This window comes from Cavia porcellus, unplaced genomic scaffold (genome assembly GCF_034190915.1).
Source record: "Cavia porcellus strain 051 isolate PalLab524CR breed Dunkin Hartley unplaced genomic scaffold, mCavPor4.1 scaffold_27, whole genome shotgun sequence".
In the NCBI taxonomy this organism is placed as follows: domain Eukaryota; kingdom Metazoa; phylum Chordata; class Mammalia; order Rodentia; family Caviidae; genus Cavia; species Cavia porcellus.
The window spans coordinates 1,475,780-1,493,901 of record NW_026947510.1 but is presented as its reverse complement, the minus strand read 5'-3'; the positions used below and the strand labels follow the sequence as shown (position 1 = coordinate 1,493,901).

Sequence of the window (18,122 nt, the reverse complement as noted above, 5' to 3'; positions counted from 1 at the left end):
CATACACCTGCAGCCCTCCTGCCTCTGAAACTGCTCGACCCCCTCCAGCTGGCCCATCTTTAGACTGGAGCTCCATATCACTTACTTGGTGGGATGGTCCTGCCTGGCACCAGCACACCCCTCCCCTGACAGCCAGGCTAGGCTATGCAGCCCATGCATGCCCCTGAACCAGACCCTGAGAGGCTGCATTAGCTAAGTTAGCCTGCTATAACATCAGGGATGTGGTTTCTCTTCTCCTTCTTCACCTGTGTGCAGTTACAACTGTAGCAGTGCCATCCCCAGGGAGTCAGCAAGACACATCTTAGGACTAGTGTCCACGTGGGACTCAGGACTGACAGCACCGACAGAAAAGGGAAGACTGGTGACGTGGTGCTGCCTCCTAGCTGCCAGCAACCGAGTCGTCCCAGACAGACATGGGCACCCCATCATCTCTTCATCTATCTCACACCAGGGAGACCCGTGTGGCAGGACCAGGGCCTCTCAGTGCTACAGTGGGGGAGGTGGTGGAGAGACGATTTGGGCCCAGCATCTCCCAGAGCCTCAAGGAGTGTGACACAGTGAGAGGAATCCCCAGGTGGGTTACAGTGTGGCCATATTCTATCCAGCGAGCTAGGCTGCCCCAGGAGGGCTGTGTACCAGCCTGAGCTGATGGTGCCTGCTCTGGCTCCCAAGGGCAACTCAGCTTTCACCCCTGGCCCAAGCTCTGGAAGGAAGAGGCAGAATCTATGACGCAAGCTCCCCTGCCACAGGAGTAGACTGAGCAGGCAGTGCCACCACCACCCACTGTCGAGGAAATGAAGGCCTGTCCCACAGTTAGGGTCACCATGGATGGCCCTCCAGCCTGTGTCCAATACACAGGAGCCATGAAGGCCACGTTCAGCCTGCACAGCCCTTGCTGGACCTGTTATCCTTGCACACTTCTAATTTACACAAGGCATAGTGGCCACCTGACCAAAGCCAGCAGGCATCAACTGGCATTGCCTTCCTGGGTTCTTGCCTATCCCTGAGAGTGGAGAGAAAAAATACACACAACATTTTGTAGGATTCTCTCCCCAGTTTCCCCTGAGTCCTATGCAAGACCATTCTGACATCCAGGCAATCAAGAGAAGAGTCCAAGAGGCCAAGGAATTGGAACTTCTCCCCAGCCCCAGGTCCTATTCCTGGCACCCAGGGCATTCAGTCCCCTGTCCAGAGGGCCCAAACCTCCACACAGAGGCCATGGGGTCCTGCCACTGATGTGGGACCACCAGGATGGAGCCCCAGTCCTATTTTCTCAGCTAAAAGAAGCCTAATCCTGGGGAGGGGTAGACAGTTTGGGGACACAGGTTGAAGCCTCACTTGGGGCAGCATAGGCCCTGAGTAGGGAGGGAAAGGAGACCAGGGGCCTCCCTTTGTCCTGTTCACCTCAGGCCTCTAGATGACAGGGCAGGCCTGCCCCAACATGTGTTAGCTTTCTGACACTATAGCAGGGTACTCAAGGATGGCGCCTCAAAGGAAAGGTTACTTTGGCTTATGGTTTCAGAGCTTTCCGTCAGTGGTCAGCTGCTACCATGGTTTTCAACCTTCACCAAGGAAGAAATTTGGCAGAAGAGTGTGTAGGAGGTAAGCTGCTCAATTCATAGCAGTCAGGAGGTGAGGCAAGACGTAGACAGAGGCCAGGGACAGATCTATTCTGGGGCGCTCCTCATCCTCCAGCTAGGTCCACTTCCTGGTTTCCACTACTTCCCAAGAATGCCATGAAATGATGGGTCCTTTGCTGGATGATTCACTAATGACGTCCAAGACCATGTAATCCAGTCACTTTGAACAATGCTGCCCCGGGACCAAGCCATCAGCACATGAACTTTGAGGCCATTGCAGACCGAACTAGCACCCCACTCACAGACTGAGCCTGACCTGAAATGCCAGCTCCAAAAGTGGAATAAAATCCATGTGGGGGAGGAGGGATGTTGACTTCATTCAAAAGTAGCTTTGCTCTTCTGTTCTTGCTCCATGAAAAGAAACATACCCTCCCCTGTGTTTCTGCAACCCTGCCATACCGTGTCCTGAGTGTCCACCAGGAGGCCGGCAAGACCTCAGCCTGTGGGTTAGTGCTGTCCCTGCAGTCGCCAACTGTCCCCACCTGCCCTCCAGGGTGCCTGACAATTGCCTCTCCCTGCCCAATTCTTCCCCTACTCAGAGCCTGGAGACTCAGCTGTCACCCACAGCCTGGCCTGTCCCTAGAGTCCAGTGATCCTGGTGACCATGGACCTGGACCCTCATGTGGCCAGTGCTGGGCAGTGTCCTAGGAAGTCTGGGGGACAGTGGCCTCTCTTTCCCCTCTGCCCCTTCTAGCCTGCCTATCACCTCTTCCTGTCTCCTCCCAGTCCATGTGAGTCTGACCTACTGGCTTCTCCAAGGACACAAAGGAGCCTAGCAGTGTCCAGCAGCCTCACTGCTGGTGGAGGGCCCTGTGGGAGGGGACAGGGCTTGGCTTCTTCCAACCCTCCACGAGGACGCAGCCTGGGAGCTAGCAGCCTGACCCTGGAATGGGTCAGGTATGGTGAGCAGCAGTAGGATAACCCTATGGGGCCAGAAGAGGTGCAAAGTAGGCACCAGCTAGAAGACAGCACACAAGTCACCTTGCTCAGGCCTCTGCCTCTGCTTCCTCCTGCCCCACGCTCACAGTGACCAGCCTGCCCACTCCAAATACAACCCTCCACACTTTCTGCAGACTTCAGGCGCTAGGTGTGGCCTCCCTGGTCTCGCATTCTCCCTAGGTCTTAACCTGTAGTTCCACTTAGAACAGCACTGTGGTCACTCATGTGTCTGTCCCCACTTCTAGAGACTCTGAAGGGCAAAGGTTGTCTTGGTCACCGTGCCCACACCTGGCATCTGGTGGCCTCAGTGCCTACTGAGCAGTGCATGGGTGACTGGAGCCGGCCGACCCATGAGTGAGGGCATGGATAGTCCATGCCAGCTGCTGGCAGAAGCCGCTGGCCCAGAGCAGAATGGCAGGGGTAAGAAGAGGATGGCAGGAGTGATGGACCACCAGCAGTCCCACCCTGTCCTTGGGCAAATTGGTGTCACCTAACCCCTGGTGTGACCCTTTTCTCTCCTTGCTCCTAGTACTTCTGCCTGCTGTTTGTCATTTTCCTCGTGGAGCTGGTGGCAGGAGTCCTGGCCCATGTGTACTACCAGAGGGTGAGTGGAAGGTGCCACAGGTAGAGGGTGGCAGGGGAAGCCGAAACAGACACATGCAGGGTCCCATCTCAAGGGACTAACAGTGCTCTTCAAGTCTGGAGCCTGTCCTGGCACCAGTAGCTCTGCCACCTCTGTTAGCTGAGGTGTCCACCAGGGAGTTAGAGAGGGACCTTCCCACAGCGTTAGCACCATCCTGGTCCCTCCCAAGGAGATGTAAAGCACAGAGCTGTCCATCAGAGCATCCGAGGGGAGGCTTGGGCCAGGGAGAAAGGCCAGACCACAAAGACAGACTCAGGCCTTGCCTGCCTGGGTTGGGTGAGGAAGAAGTGACCAGCCTGGTTCCCTCCCACCCCAGTGCCTTCTGAGTCAGGGACTTGAGGTCATGTGCAGGGTGACTCTGGGCTGGTGGAGACAGCAGGGAGCCAGTGTCCCATCAGTCCTCGAAGGACAACCATTGTCAGTATTATGAATATCACAATTAAATGCAGGTATTTTCTACTATGAGTAACTAATTTAAAGATAACAGTACACGATGTATTAACCATTGTTATCCTCTAATTATCTTCTTCTGAAATTTTTTCTCATATATATATAATGAGTATCACCTCATAATCAAAGTGCAAATCCACAGCTACAGAAAGCAGCCTGCGTCCAGCCCGCCACCCATGAAATGTGATCTGTCCCCTCCCTGGTCCCTCTCAGCTCTACCCAGGACACAGCAGCACCACAGGCCACAGTGTCCTGGAGATCTGGAGGGGAGGGGGCAGGGGTCCCACCTGTGCTCCTCCCTCCACAGCTGAGTGACGAACTGAAGCAGCACCTGAACCGCACCTTGGCGGAGAACTACGGGCAGCCCAGGGCAGCGGAGATCACCGCCTCGGTGGATCGTCTGCAGCAGGACGTAAGCCACACAGCCTCAGCCCACATCCTGCCTCGTCCCTTCCCCTTCCCATCTGTGTGACTCTGGGCAAGCTCCTTACCCTCTCTGAGCTTGCTGTATCCCTAGAATGGGCGTCTTAGAGCAGTACTGTGGTGATATTTTAGTCACCGTGGAAGTCTTCCCAGAAGCCTGGTTCCCTCACTTCCTCTGCCCTCACTTCCATGGGGGCTCCCTGGCGCCTCCTCTAACCCCTCCTGCAGCCAACCACTCTGGTCTCCCAGGGCAGGAAGCTGGACCTGCCCATCTTAGCTCCTTCTCTCTGTTCTGTCTTCTTCTTTCTTGGACTCTTTCTTGAGTCCAAGACCCAGAGGGGAGAGCTGGGGCAGGAACCAGAGCTCAGAGAAGGGACCTCCAGACCTTGGAGTGCTGTTGAGAGACTGTTGTTGTCCTAGTTTTACAAGTAGCCTCGAACAGGAGTGGCCTTGGGGCCTCTGTGCAGATGCACCCTGGAGCAGCCTGCTGTTCCTCGCTCTGCCTGGGCACTTGGGCAGGGTGAGGGGGACAGGCTGTGACTGTGCTTTCCAAAGAGACGAAGCAGATTGCTCCAGTGAGGCCCGCAGTTCTGGCCACACGTAGGGGACAGGCTGTGCTGTCCCTGCGGAGGCCCCGAGTGGTTCATGAGTGTCCACATTCAAGTTAGATGAAGTGCAAACTTCAGTCCCTCTGTCACCCCAGGCGCCATTCATGTGTTGTGGAACCACATATGGCTACCACAGGTCCAGGCTGCTTTCTTCCTCGAAAAAGTTTTGCTGAGCTGCGTGCTCTAGTCTTATCTGCATGTGTGAGGAAATTCTAGCAACTTTCCCTTCCCTCTCTGGTTCCCCCTTCCCCATCAGCCCAGCCTACCTTACCTGGGGCCCAGAAACTTTGAGCAGGGACAGGAAGAAGTCAGTGGCCCTAAGCTCCCCAGCTGCCCCCAGACACCAGCTTGGCTTCCAGTGGGCATCTCAGAGGCGTCCCTGCTCAGGCAGCAGACCCGGGGCACAGGGACAGGCCCACCCGTGCAGCCCGACCCCAGGGCCCACTCAGGGAAGCAATGTGAGCACTAAGCCAGACAGCCCACGGGACAGGCCCTGCCCCGGGGTCTCACACAAGAAGGGACTGCGGCGTGGGCAACACAAGTCGAGTCAGTGCTGGGCTGGAGCTCCTGCCAAGCGGAGGGGATGAGGGCGGGTTACACGCAGAAAGGGCGCAGCTGGCAGAGAAGACTGTGGGACCTCTGGGGACAGTCAGCACCCCGTCTGCATCTCACACCCGAGAAGACATGTCCTGAGAAAGCATGTCTTCCTGGGGCCAGCTTCCTGGGTGCATCACGTGTGTGTGACACATGGACACGCACACCACAGTGCAGTGTAGATGGAGGTGGACGGTGTCTCTTCCTGACCACTAGCTCATTGAGGACCTTTCCCAATGCTTTACACACGCCGCCTCTGCCAGTCCTCAAACAGCTCTGCCGGGGAAGCTGCTGTTGTGCTTGTTTTAAAGTGGCCCTGAGAGAATTGGCCTTGGGGTCCCTGCAGACACCGCAGAGCAGCTCCACACTCTGCCTGTTTATGTTTTGCCTCAGCACCTGGAACCCTGTTCCTGTCATGACCCACTCCTGACCCTTCCTCCTCGGAGCCACACATGTGTTTCTGTCATCTGCTACACAGCAGTGAAGGATGAGCTGCCTGATGGCAGGATACCTACTCCTGTTTGAGGCCTGTTCCAGCCTCACTGGGGCACACTCGGACCTCAGTGCCTCTGCACACACAGCAAGTGGCATGAGTCCACTCTGAACCAGCATCTGTCAGGCTGGTGTTTCCCACCCTGCCATGCTGCAGACACTCACACCAGCTCCTGGCTTCCGTGTCGATCTGCTCACACAGGCTGGGCTCTGGGACACTCCTAGTGCCTCTGCAATCTGGGGTCTCTGAGGCTTCAATGGCCATTGGACATCTAGGATCTCTGGTAAGGCTGGTCCTTGTCTCTAGGTCCTGCCTCCTGGGTGCCCAGGAGATGTCCCCCTTTGTGTGCGAGCAGGTGTCCTTACCTGCGGATATGAGCGCTTGCAACAGGGAAGGGCAGAATCCAGAATGTGAAGGAACTGGGTGAATACTGTGACCCCCCCCCCTCACCTCCAGCTGCCTCCCCTCCCTGCAGTTCAAGTGCTGTGGGAGCAACGGCTCAGCGGACTGGCAGCACAGTGCCTACATCCAGTCCCAGGAGGCCCAGGGCCGCCGGGTGCCCGACAGCTGCTGCAAGACGGTGGTGGCACGCTGTGGCCAGCGAGTGCACCCCTCCAACATCTACAAGGTGGAGGTGAGTGCCTGGGCCCTCATGGGGGCCAGCCAGGTGGGTGGAGGTGGGACACCGAAACACACAGTGCTGAGGGCCTCTTCAGAGCCAGGGACAAGTGCTCCCTGGGAGGTCCTCAGACATCATGGCACCCCCTGGGATCCCCAAGGAACCTGTAGCAGTTCAAAGGCTGGATACAGGCCCTTTTATCCCTGGCCTTCTCCAGCCTCAGTAGGACACAGCAGGATCCTTGTCCCACCTTATATCCTACTCATCTGCTGCTGGCCAACACGCCTGTGACCAACAACTCTCTTTCAGGGAGGCTGCATCACCAAGTTGGAGCAGTTCCTGGCTGATCATCTGCTGCTCATGGGGGCAGTGGGCATCGGGGTGGCCTGCATGCAGGTGAGTCGGACTGGGGAACAGGAGACGGGTGTCTGAAAGCCCTTGCAACTCCTCTCACCACGACTGAGGTTGTACCTGCCCTACCCTCTTCTCACTCCTTCCTCTACAATTCCAGCTGGACCCCATGGTCAGTCTCTCCCCAGAGAACACTGGACAGCTTGAACTGTGAGATGAAGGGGCCTAGGAGGAGTGTGAATGTGGGCGCAGGTGTGTGCATGCACCCTGTGTGTGTGCAAGGGGACTGGTGTGCACAGCCTATGTGGATCCTTGAGTGTCTGCATGCATCTGGATCTAGTTGGTTCATTAAAGGCACACATGTGTTTGAGTGTGCATGTGCATGTAGGGTGTGTGAGGACATATGTACCCACACATTCCTTTGTGTAAGTATGCATGTGTGCATGTACTCTTGTGCCCAGGGTTCTCCAGAGGATGAACAATGACCTGGGGCTCCTGTTTCTTCCCTTCACACTCCTTCTCCAGCCTCTGTCCAGGAAATAGCCTCCAACCAGGAGCCAGGCGGGAACTACCAGGGGCCAGACACACAGCAAGGGGAGTCCCGCAGGCAAGAGCTGCAGAGGGACCATGCTTGTAGCAGCAGCTCAACGTCTTGCAACCTTCCTGCACCTCTCACTCCACTGCTATAAGCAGCATCCAGGAAGGCAGGGACTCTGCACGACCCCTGAGTCCAGTGCTAGCTCTATTATTGTGAGGCTTTGAACAGTTACATCTTGACCCTGTCCTTTCACTGCTTCATCTGCAGGGAGTGGGTCATTTCCCCAACCTCAAAAGGGCTACATAAGAATATGATGTGTTAAAGCCACAGTTAGGGAACTTCTTCGAGCTCTCTGTGGACTTCAGAGTATTTCAGACGCTGCCTCTCTCTGGAGCCTCGTGACATGAGAGACCCAGGCCAGTTAGGGAGGATGCTGTCCCCTTTTATAGAGCAGAAAGCTGAGAGCCAGAGGGATGACTCATCCAGGGTCTCATTCTCTGAGCTAGCAGCTGGGTGCCCAAGTTGAGGTCCTTTGCTTTCTTAGATTCCTTTCTCCATACTGAGGCCTGTAGAAAAGAAACACCAGGTTGGCCATGTCCCCTAGTCTGGAGACACTCCAAGGCAGAGGTTTCTCCAGACTGTGTGGTTCCACCCACATTAATCTAAAGCCTAGCCTAGGGCCATATCACCTTGAATGTGCCCCGATCTCGTCTGTCTGCTCTAAAGCCTAGAGGGTCCAGTTATAACCTCACGTGCTGGGCAGAGGATCCGCAGCCTCTGGAAGGAGATCCATCTCAGTCCTGCCAACCTTGAGCTGTGTGACTACAGCCAGGAGCTTTATCTCTGAACCTCAGTTTCTCACTTGAGCATTACACCTGGTTCAGCCGTGGCCATGAACATTAGCATTGCCCATGTACATCGCCTGCTTGGCAAAAGCCAAGCAGAGAGCAGGTGTTCACTCAGGAACACACATCATTTTCATTATTTCTCCATGGGCTGACTGTCCTGTAGAACCATCCCCAGTTGCTCCCCACAGGCTCACGCATCTTCATGGCCAGAGTCCCAGAAGGCTCAGCACGGCCCCATCTGTCCTATGCCCATGGTTTAGCTCAGGTGGCCAGAAACTCATTTCTCTGGACTCCTGACAGGCCTGGTCTGTTCCATTTCTCCCTGCCTGCTCTGTCTGCGGAAACAATAGCCAAAGGTCATAAACCCCAGGGCAGGGAACAGCGCTTTTGAAAGCCCTGAGCCCAAGGTCCGGGTGGCACAAGCCAGCTGCCTGAGTCTGACATCAGGAGCGCAGGTCACTTGGCAGTGGACCTGCAGGCACACATCCACCCCCATGGACGGCTCCACTGCTCACTGTGCAGTGAATGTGAGGACCCTCAAGACTGTGCTTCGCCTGAGTGCAGATTTGCCCAGTTTTTCTCCCCTGCAGGCCCCACAGCAGCCAAACCTCGGTTAGAGCTCCCTCTGCTGGCCACAGCCAGGCACTAAGCTGCCCCGGCGGGGGGGGGGGGGCTGCCACCTCAGCGGGACTCACACCAGGCCTCCGCAGCTGGTCTTCCTCCCTGGTCAAGCAGACACCAGTCATTCCCGAAGCACTTCAGAGACACCCCCACCCACCCCAGTCCCCCCAACCTCCCACCCCGGCTCAGCCCAGCCATCTGACGTTCCCTGTCTCTGGGAACAGGAGGAAGCCTTGCTTGGGAAGCAGAGGACCTGGATTCCAGATGCGAGCTTTGCCCTTGTGTGAAGGTGGGGAGGTCACGCTTCCCCATTATTTCCTTGCCTGTAGAATGGAGAGGCCGAATGTTTTGTAGCTGTTTTTACTGTTCTCATTTTTACTTACTGATTTTTATTAACCCATGTTTGCAGTACATAATGCTTGTATTTGTTGGGGAGCTGACACATGCGCAGAGCACACCACCTCACTCACCCTCCTCTCCCATCCGTTCTGCTCCTTCCAGCTCTCGGTCCCCTTGTATTTGTAAAAGCTTTATTTCCATTTTGTTTCTCCTTCAGATCCTTTTTTTTTTTTTTTTTTTTTTGAAAGACGGGGGAAATTAAGCCTTTTGTAGAGCAGCAGCATCTGCCCCTCACTAGAAATCTCACATGGCAGCCTAGACCAACCACTGAACACCTGAGGTAGAGCTGTGGGGCCTGACGGCTGCCCCTCTCCAGGCTCAAAGCCACGCTGGCCCTTGTGCTGGGACGCTTCTGGCTGCAGCGCCCTCTGAGTTTCGGCAAGACACCCACCCCGGCGGCCAGCTGCCTCAGGTCGCTGCCCTCCAGACCCTGGGTGTGGAAGCCTGAGGTTGGTGAAGGCCCTGAGAACTAAGGGGAGAGGGTAATGAGTGTTGTGAGGTCTGAGCGCTGCCAGGCATTGGCAGTGTGTCGAATGTCCTCAGTGGCACAGCCACCCTGGCCCTGGGCTGCTTGGGAGAGAGAGTGTCAGGCCACCACGCCATGAGAGGGAAGGGAAGGGGCTAACACAGGCCTGGCAACCTCCAGCCTCTCACCCACTTGGTGGACTCTGTGAAGGCCAGGTAGCTGAGTGACTGCTCACGGACCAGATCTGCAGGGACGGCAGGTTGATAAAGCCGGCATGGAAACAGTGACCTGGTAGCTGGAAAAGATGTGCTAAGAGGATGAGTCTTTTTAGAGTTTCCAGCCTTGTGTCAACTTTTATCTTGTTTTGCACCAAACCTGTAACACAGAAGACGGAGCAAAACTAGAGGGCGCTGAGTCACAGGACTGCAGACTGGGACTGAGCTGGGAAAGATGCCCACTTAGGCCATGCTGAGGGATGCCCTGAGCTCTGTCCCCCTGAGAAATGGACCCTGCAAAGCCCCCAGAGCAGGGGTCCCCAACCATGGCAAGCTGTCAAATCCCAAAACCAGGCTGCACCCCAACACAGTGAACTAAAATGATCTGTAGCTGCTGCAGGGGTCTTTGTGAGGTCCCTGTGTTCCATTGTGCAGCCCTCTGGAGGCGACAAGGGTGAGCCAGAAGTCAGAGGGTAGGTAGGGCCAGAACTGGGAGGACACAGTGCCCCCAGCTGTCCTGTGGGAGATGGACAGACGGGACTCTTCCTAGGGGTCTTCTGGTCAGCCTGGAGACCCCCATCACAATGAATGGAGCCTGGAATGGCCTTTGCAGAGGTTGCTAAACAAGAGGCCCACAGTCTGAGGTGGTACCCTCAGAGAACTCAGCTTTTTCTCCCAGAAGGGACCCTGGGCTCCTCCAACTTCGTCTGCCAGCCTGGAAGGGGCCCTGGGGTCTATAGACCCCTCTACTTCATAGACTCCCTAAACCTAAAGGCTCTTTACTCACTGTCTGGACATCAAAGTCATCACTAGCAGCACATGAGAATCTGATCTTTAAAATACTATTTTTTTAAAATCGGTACCGGGGATCGAACTCACGACCACCTGCTTATAAGGCAGGTGCTTATGCCACTAAGCTAAATCCCCACCTCCTTTAAAATACTATTGCTGAGACCCAGGTTCTCTAGATTTTGGTCCTGCCTGTCTGAGCCAAGGCCAGTGTGTTAAAGTTGACTGAGCCAAAAATAGTCCAGGTTCTTGTGCAGGACAGGGAAAGAATTGTCAAGTGTATACCTCATATTAAGTAGTACACAGCTACATTTATTGACGATTATAAGCCAGTAGCAGCAGAACAGGCAGAAGGAAAAAGGAGGCAGAGGAATCCTCAATAACTCACGTTCCTAGCATTTAAAGAGTCAGATGTCTCTACCTCCAGGTGCCTCCCATTTCTCTCACTGGTGTCAATGACCTGCCACCTTGGGCACTGCAACTGCCTAAGCTTAACCGTGGGTAACCATTAGGGAGGTGCTGTGGGCATAGCTGGATGAAGGGAAGGGAGTGGGTACCTCAACTTCTCTGTTCTTAACTGTAGTAGGTGTGGAGCATTTTTGTAAGCTTCCCTGGTGACTGAGAATGGAGAATCCTATAACATAGCCCCAAAGGCAGGGCCAGCCAAAATGCTCACCCCCAGAGCTCTTCCCTGAGACCCCCCTTTTGAAGTGGGCTCTGACGGCATTCTATTTAGGTAACTTTAGAGAGAGACTTCTAGAGTATTCTGGCTGGGATACTTTTTACCAAAAAGATTACCTGGCTGTCTTTTCCTATTGTCCTCCTCACACAAAGAGGACCCCAGCACCCACAGGACATACTGCACTGGCTTTGAAGCTGTCTCTGCTGTGTACCAGGTGCGGTGTCTGTGCTGGGCCCTGCAGCAGGCAGGATGCGGTTGATCCCTGGCAGTCACCACAAAGTCCTAGGCACAGGGTTAGTGCGAGCCCTGGGGTTTGCAGGAGCAATTGTAGAAGGCCCTAGCCAGCCACGGGAGTCAGGGAGAGCTTCCTGGAGAAAGTGAAGGGTGTGGGTCCCTGGAGGAGTCTGACAGGAAGTGGCAGAGTGAGCAAGCCCGGGAGACGTGTGGCATGTGTGCAGGCCTGGCAGCAGGGAGTGGGGGCTGCATGGAAGGGCCCTGGGGGCCAGGGCTTTGCCACCCTAGACCATGCAAGAGGGGTGGAGTCTTTCTCATTGTTAAGATGTCTCACCAGAGGGGCTGGGGATTTAGCTCAGCGGCATAAGCACCTGCCTTGCAAGCAGGCAGTCGCGAGTTCGATCCCCGGTACCAATAAAAAGAAAGAAAAAAAAATCAGAAACAAAGATGTCTCACCAGGACAGGCTCTGGGCCAGAGGAAATACTGGAGGTTTTTCTATTGATGGAGAGAGCTGTGAGGTTCAGAGAGAGCTGTAACGGGCCCACTGTCACCACTAGTACTAGAACCCAGCTCATCACACTACATGTGTTCCTGTAGGCCTCCAAGCCCAGAGACTCACAAGACAGCCTTTCACTCTGGGGTCTTCATGCCCTGCTCAGGGAAACAGCAGGGCCATTGGGAATAGCTTCCAGGAACTCCCTTCACCCTTTCCTCAGGCCATCTGATGACATCCAGGTGCTGACTCAAAAGCATCCAAGGAGCGGAGCAAATCAGACGCCTGCTACAATGCCCTGCCCAGGGCTGAGTGCTCTGCCAGCCAGCCTCCAGGAGAGCCACACTGCCTGGCCTGGCTCCACACTACCTGCCCAGTGGCTGCAGTGAACTCGTCCTGTGTTGTCCCTGTTCATCCTTGCTGGCTGCGTGGAGCTGCCTATGGTGGCTTCCAGGTGTCCTCTGCCAAGGGGGACCTGCTAGTGCTCCCTTGAGGTCCCAGGATCAGCATCCTTTAGCCTTGGTACAATTTCAGGGAAGAGGGGAAATGTGTATGTGTGTGTACATGTGTGTGTGTGTTCATGTGCACACGTGGTTGAAACTGTCCTTTACCCCTGTAAGTGATTCAGCATGAGAAATGTGTGTATGTGTATGTGTGTATTCATGTCACATACATGGATGAGACCATATCTCAGTTCTGCATGGTTCAGAGTGGAATATGCGTGTGTGTGTGTTTCATCAACACATGTGGATATGAATGTCCCCTTCTCCTCTGCATGATTCAGGGCAAGAGTGTGTTCAGCATTTGTGCATATGCATGGACACACACTAAGGAGAGTACTTCCACACATCTCCGCCCTTACTGTGCTCATCCTAAGAAGCCCCGGGCAACACACCCCATCCAAGGGTATGAAGGCCACCTCGTAGCGATGCTCACTGTAGATATGGACACAGCTCACAGTGCGTCTGCAAGCCCAGCCACCTTCTCCTAGCCACTCCCTCCACACACATTAGAAGGATGCAGACCACTTCCCAGGAAATTCAGCAAGGTGTAAAGTGGGGTCTGGAGTGTGCTGTGTGATACCTGGGTGAAACAATGGACATCCACCTGCTGAAGGCCCGCAGTGATGGGATATCCTCCTCAGCCACCACGGGGCTTGTGATCCAAGTCCCCTGGTAGATTAGCGCTGCTCTTAGCACAGAGGCTGAGAGCTGAAAGCAGCAGTTTCTTCTCTCTTCCACATCACCTGACATGGAGAGAGGGAGGAAGGCCTTGAGCCAGTCCTCCAGGACCAAGCAGCTGCCTCATGACCATGCATACCCACTGGCCTGGCCTCCTCTCTGGCTGGGGCCATGAACATCGGGCTTGTGCTGCCAAGATCTGGCCCACAAAAAAAAAAGGTGGAAGAAGTCAGAATGTTTTCCCCATTTTTAGGGAGGTCCACCTTCACCCCTGTGCCATGAGACAGGGCTGCTGGGCACAGGGCCCCTCTCTTGTGAGCAGAGCTGAGATCCAGCATGTCCTTGTCATTCACAGAACCGATGTCAGTCTGGGAGATCCTTGGTCACACCCCACCCCCGTGTGCCCCCTGCATTCTTGGGTGGGAGGGAGAAGAGGGAGAGGAGGAAGTAGAAGGCCCATAGAGAGTGAGAAGAAAGAACAAATGGGAAGCTGAGAACCTGGACAGGAAGTGATTTTTCCCAAGCAGGTGTGCAGCAGCCCCTTGTGCGTAGCTGCTAGATTTGAAGGCAGGGCTCTCACACAGTTCTCCAAGGGCCTGGGTCTGTCTGCATCCCACGCTGTTTACAGAACACACTGGTGACAGCTCCAGATGCTCTCCCACTGTCCACCGCCACAGTAGCTTCAAATATCAGCCAGAGCATCAAACCTGGACCTTAGTTCTGCTCTGGATTCTGAAGGCAGCAGGAGGCAGGCAGATTCATTGTAGAGCAAGGTGCTTCAGACACCTCTGCTGGGAGAATGGAAATACCACCGTCCAAGAGCCTGTTAACCCAGGCTGTCTCTAGAGAAGATCCAGGACTGCAGACCTACAGCTTCAATGGGGAACTTGTGAAAAATGTAGCTCCTCAGGCTCCCACTTGGTCCTGCAGGATCTCAGGGTCCTGAGTAGCAAGGTTCCAGGAGATCCATACCATTAGGGTGGAAACCATGCCCTGGACAGCAGAGCTCAGAGTGTGACCCCTCTCAAGCACCAGCACAGAGCAGGGAAGGGACCAGGCCCCACCTCCTCTGAGCAGGAGGACTCAGCAGCCTCTCCAGGCCTTGCAGCCAGCACCCTGAGGGTTCTGATTTCTCTTTGCTCTCTGCTCTTCTCACCTGGCAGATCTGTGGGATGATTCTCACCTGCTGTTTGCACCAGAGACTCCAGCGGCATTTTTATTAAAGGCCAACTCTGTCCGCTTCTGACTCCTCTCACCGAGACCAGGCCTGCAGACACAGCTCTAGCCCAACTGGGGCCACAGACTCCTCCCATGAGCCCACCAAGTGCCTAAGCCAGGCGAGGACCTTCTACTTCTTTGTACTCACTGCCCAAGTCCTGGGCAGTAATGACCCTGCCAAGAGACAGCCAGACCCCTTCCCCAGCATGGGCACCCTGGACTGCAGAAGGGTGAGGGCTGGGTGCTTGGCCTCCTCCCAGCGCTGGAACCTGGAATGCAGGACTGAAAACAGAGCCCCTGTGTTGGCCAGCAGATGACCTTGGCCCTCACCTGCTCTACCGCCACAGTAGCACCATGGTGGGTCAGGGAGAGTAGGCTCAAGCCAGCTCTTGGATTTGCCCACACTATGTCACCTGGAGAGCAGTGACCTGCCCACTGTCTTCTGAGAGGCCTCCATGTCAGTGAAGCCTCGGCTGCCAGGCAGGAGCAGGGGCCAAGCTGGCCACAGCATCATGTGCCATACCAGGGAGAGAGCCCTGCACAGGCACCCCAGAGACACAGCCTGAGCCCCTCCATCCTTTCCCCTAAGGACTGCTTTGTTCAAGGCCAGATTATCAGGATTGCTGGGTTATAAATGTTATTAGATGTAAAAGTCCTCCCCCAGTGGACCAAATCCCAGCCTGCAAAGTTGGAACAGAAACCCTGAGAAGGAGGAGCTTTGGGTAGAGGGGCTCCCCACACCCTGCTTTTCCTGGGGTGCTCTCTCCCTAACCATGTTGGCCGTGCTCAACTTCCTTTTCTATCATCGCAGAGTGGACACTGTCCCTTCATTTGGTTCTCTTTCATCGCTGAAGGAAGCAGGAAGTTTCCTGAAGAGACCCTCCCAAACTGTAAGCGAGAACAGAAGGAAAATACTAGAACACATAGGAGTAGAACAGGTGTCAACTCAGACCATAGCCTCGAGCGTCCTCCAAGTAACTGTTTCTTGGGCAGCTTCTAACATGAGAATCCCACTCCGGGCTTCCATCTTTCCTGAGTCCTGCACTTCTCTCCATGGTGGGGATGTGTTTACCTTCCCCACATGGATGATGGCACTATGCCATGCTGAGGTGAGGCCAAGGGAAGTCATGCCTCACCCTACCTGACCCAGTTCTGTCTGGTGAGCACAGCTCTGATGCCCTGGCTCAGACCAAGGGAAGGTGCCCGCTTCCACACTCACAGCTGTCACCAGCACAGCCCTGAGTGGCTCAGAAACTCAGTGTCTCCAGAGCAGGAAGTAGCCATGGGTAAAGAGGGACCCTCCAAAGGCTTCCTGACACCTGGACTGGCTTCTCTCTATAGAAGGCCAGGAGATGCCGATGAAAATTTGTTCAAAAGAAGATGGGCTTCTCCAGTAGCCCCAGTCTGTACTACAGCCAAGGGAAATGGTGGAACGTGATCATCCCACTTGTCCTCCAACTTCCTGGAGTTCGAGCAGATTGTTCACAACCACCATGGCTCCCAGCCTGCAGAGGAAACTTGCCTATCGGGAAGCTCTTTCTGCAGAAGCCCCAAGGGAGGTAGCAGTGGAGAGGGAGATGCCAAGCCTTTCATGGCCGCCCTAAGAGTCTCCCTGCATTCTCCAGGGCATGGGGGACAGAGCTGACAGGCAGGCACTTGCATAGCCTTGTCACCAAGGCAGGGCAGGAACACCTCACTGGTCAGCTCTAGCCCCACATGTTGAGTCAGCTGGCCTGACTGGGGACAAAATTAGCTGAGTCCTGCCCTGGGCACCATTGGCTCTCACAGAGTTAGAGCAGGTAGGGGGCTGGTTAGAGAGGGTGTCTTGGGTGGTAGTGTGGACATTGTGCCTTTAGATAAAGACTTTTTCTGTCCGTTCTCCCTGCTCCCTACACACACATTATTGCTGGGCTCTTGGGTAAGAATGGTGTGACAAGGCCACTCTGGTCCTAGAATGTGTCGCTCTGGGACTCCCTCAAGGTTCTGAGTAGGGAGAGTGAATTGAAAGGGTTACATTCAGCACCTGCCCCACTGCCAGCCTTGCAAACTGCCTGCCTATGGACAGGCCACAATGAGCCTGGGAAGGAGACTGGGCAAAAACAGCAGTACTGCAGGTGGACGCTGGGTGGCGCTCACGTCCGTGGCAGATGGTAGTGATCAGTATCTGGCCCAGTTGTTTAATTTGCTGGTATTTGGTATTTATTTAGGGGCTTTTCCAGAGACGGAGTCTAACAGTTCCCAAGGGTGCTGGTGCCACTGGCCCTGAAACCATACTTTGAGGTTCGCTGCTTTGGACCACACCACAAAGGAGTCATTGCCACATGCCCTCAGATGTCACAACCTTAGAGGACAAAAGCCTCCCCAGTTGCTTGGTTCTTCTTGCAGAAGTTTGACGCTGTTCCCACTGTCGTTGCACTGTGGGTGGGGCAAAAGGAAGTGCAGCTCAGTCTACCTGTGCGTCCTTACAGCCCCTGCCCTGGTGGGCTGTGACTTTGCCAGTGGACCTCCCCGCTCTCCCACCACCATCCATCTATGTGCCTTAAGTCAACCCTTCTGTGTCCTTTTCATTCCCGTTTCTATTCCAGCACAATGCTCAGCCCTGTACTCAGAGTCCTCCCTCCTGTGATACTCGCCCCTCCCCCCGCCATCTTGCACAGTGCCACCAGGAATGCCAGGCAGCCCTACAGGCTGGAGGTCACCTGGGCCCTGGAACTACTGGCTGTGGAGCGGGTCATCACATACAGTACGAATGAAGAAGTTGCCTTCCCCTACTGCATGTAGGGAAACTACTCTCACTGCAAACCTGGCCTTCCCTTGCTGGTCTGTGTAAGCTTGAAGTGCTAAGGGCATGGTAATAAAGGAATTATATCTAGGACTACTTTCCATAGATCTGCGTTTTGCTCCCCTGCAGGGAAATCTTGGGCTGTGGTTTCCCCCAAAGGCACTGTGCCCCTCTGAGGCCTCAGCAGTGTGGGGGTCATGGCTCCCCTATTAGTAAATCTGAGGCCACAATCATTAGGGTCCTGTTCACTCCCTTCATCTGCTTCCGTCATCTACTTGGCTGAAGGGACATCTGCTCACACTGGCATTGGCTCTGGCTGCAAATGAGAGCCAGGCTCGAAGAAGCGTGCCTGCCTAGGGCCCCACTCCCAGCTTCCTGCCCTCTCAGTGAGTGCTTCACCCACTTCCCAAGGGGCACCTGGGCTGAGGAGCCTGTACTCTGCTCTTCTGAGCCTGCACAATGTGGTGAGAGGTGGGGGTGGGGCTGGGGGCTGCTGAGACTACTTCCCTGCTACTGGACTCCAGCATCTGGCACCAGCGACTTTGTCCTCACCTCCAAGTCCAAGTTAAACCTTCTGTTCTCCATGCACACAGACTTAAGTCTATCAGCTCTCCAGTACAGAACTAAAGGGAGCTAAATGCTTTTTCTTTCATGACATAAAACATTTTCTTTGATTTCACTGTTCCTTCTAGAAAATTGCATGAAGTCTGGTGAGAACCAGAAACCTACCTGGGTAAGCTGGGCTCTAGGGGACCCCAAGACAGAAGAACCAGGAGGGTATGGCCCAAGGGACAGTTGGGAGCAGAACCCTTGCCTGTGTGAACTCCAAGGAGCCTTGGCTAATGACTATCAGCAGACTGATCCCTGAGGAAGCCCCCAGCAGAGGACTTCTTGC

General features: G+C 54.9%; 1 protein-coding gene across 6 annotated transcripts in view; it reads left to right on the top strand.

Moving 5' to 3' along the window:
* The window catches only part of Tspan11 (tetraspanin 11), an 89,233-nt gene extending 71,913 nt beyond the window's left edge, over positions 1-17,320 (top strand). The window contains exons 4-9 of one of the 6 annotated variants that reach the window (XM_063237685.1): positions 3,109-3,183; positions 3,980-4,084; positions 6,266-6,424; positions 6,719-6,805; positions 6,921-7,012; positions 14,391-17,320. In XM_063237685.1, the coding sequence (XP_063093755.1) occupies positions 3,109-3,183; positions 3,980-4,084; positions 6,266-6,424; positions 6,719-6,805; positions 6,921-6,974 (480 nt within the window). In that variant the 3' untranslated portion in view covers positions 6,975-7,012; positions 14,391-17,320. Of the gene's footprint in view, positions 1-3,108; positions 3,184-3,979; positions 4,085-6,246; positions 6,425-6,718; positions 6,806-6,920; positions 7,013-8,991; positions 9,307-14,390 lie in introns of those variants that run through there. The other 5 variants (XM_063237686.1, XM_003463264.5, XM_063237687.1 and 2 more) reach the window with 5 other exon arrangements.
* Positions 17,321-18,122: the final 802 nt, after the last annotated feature.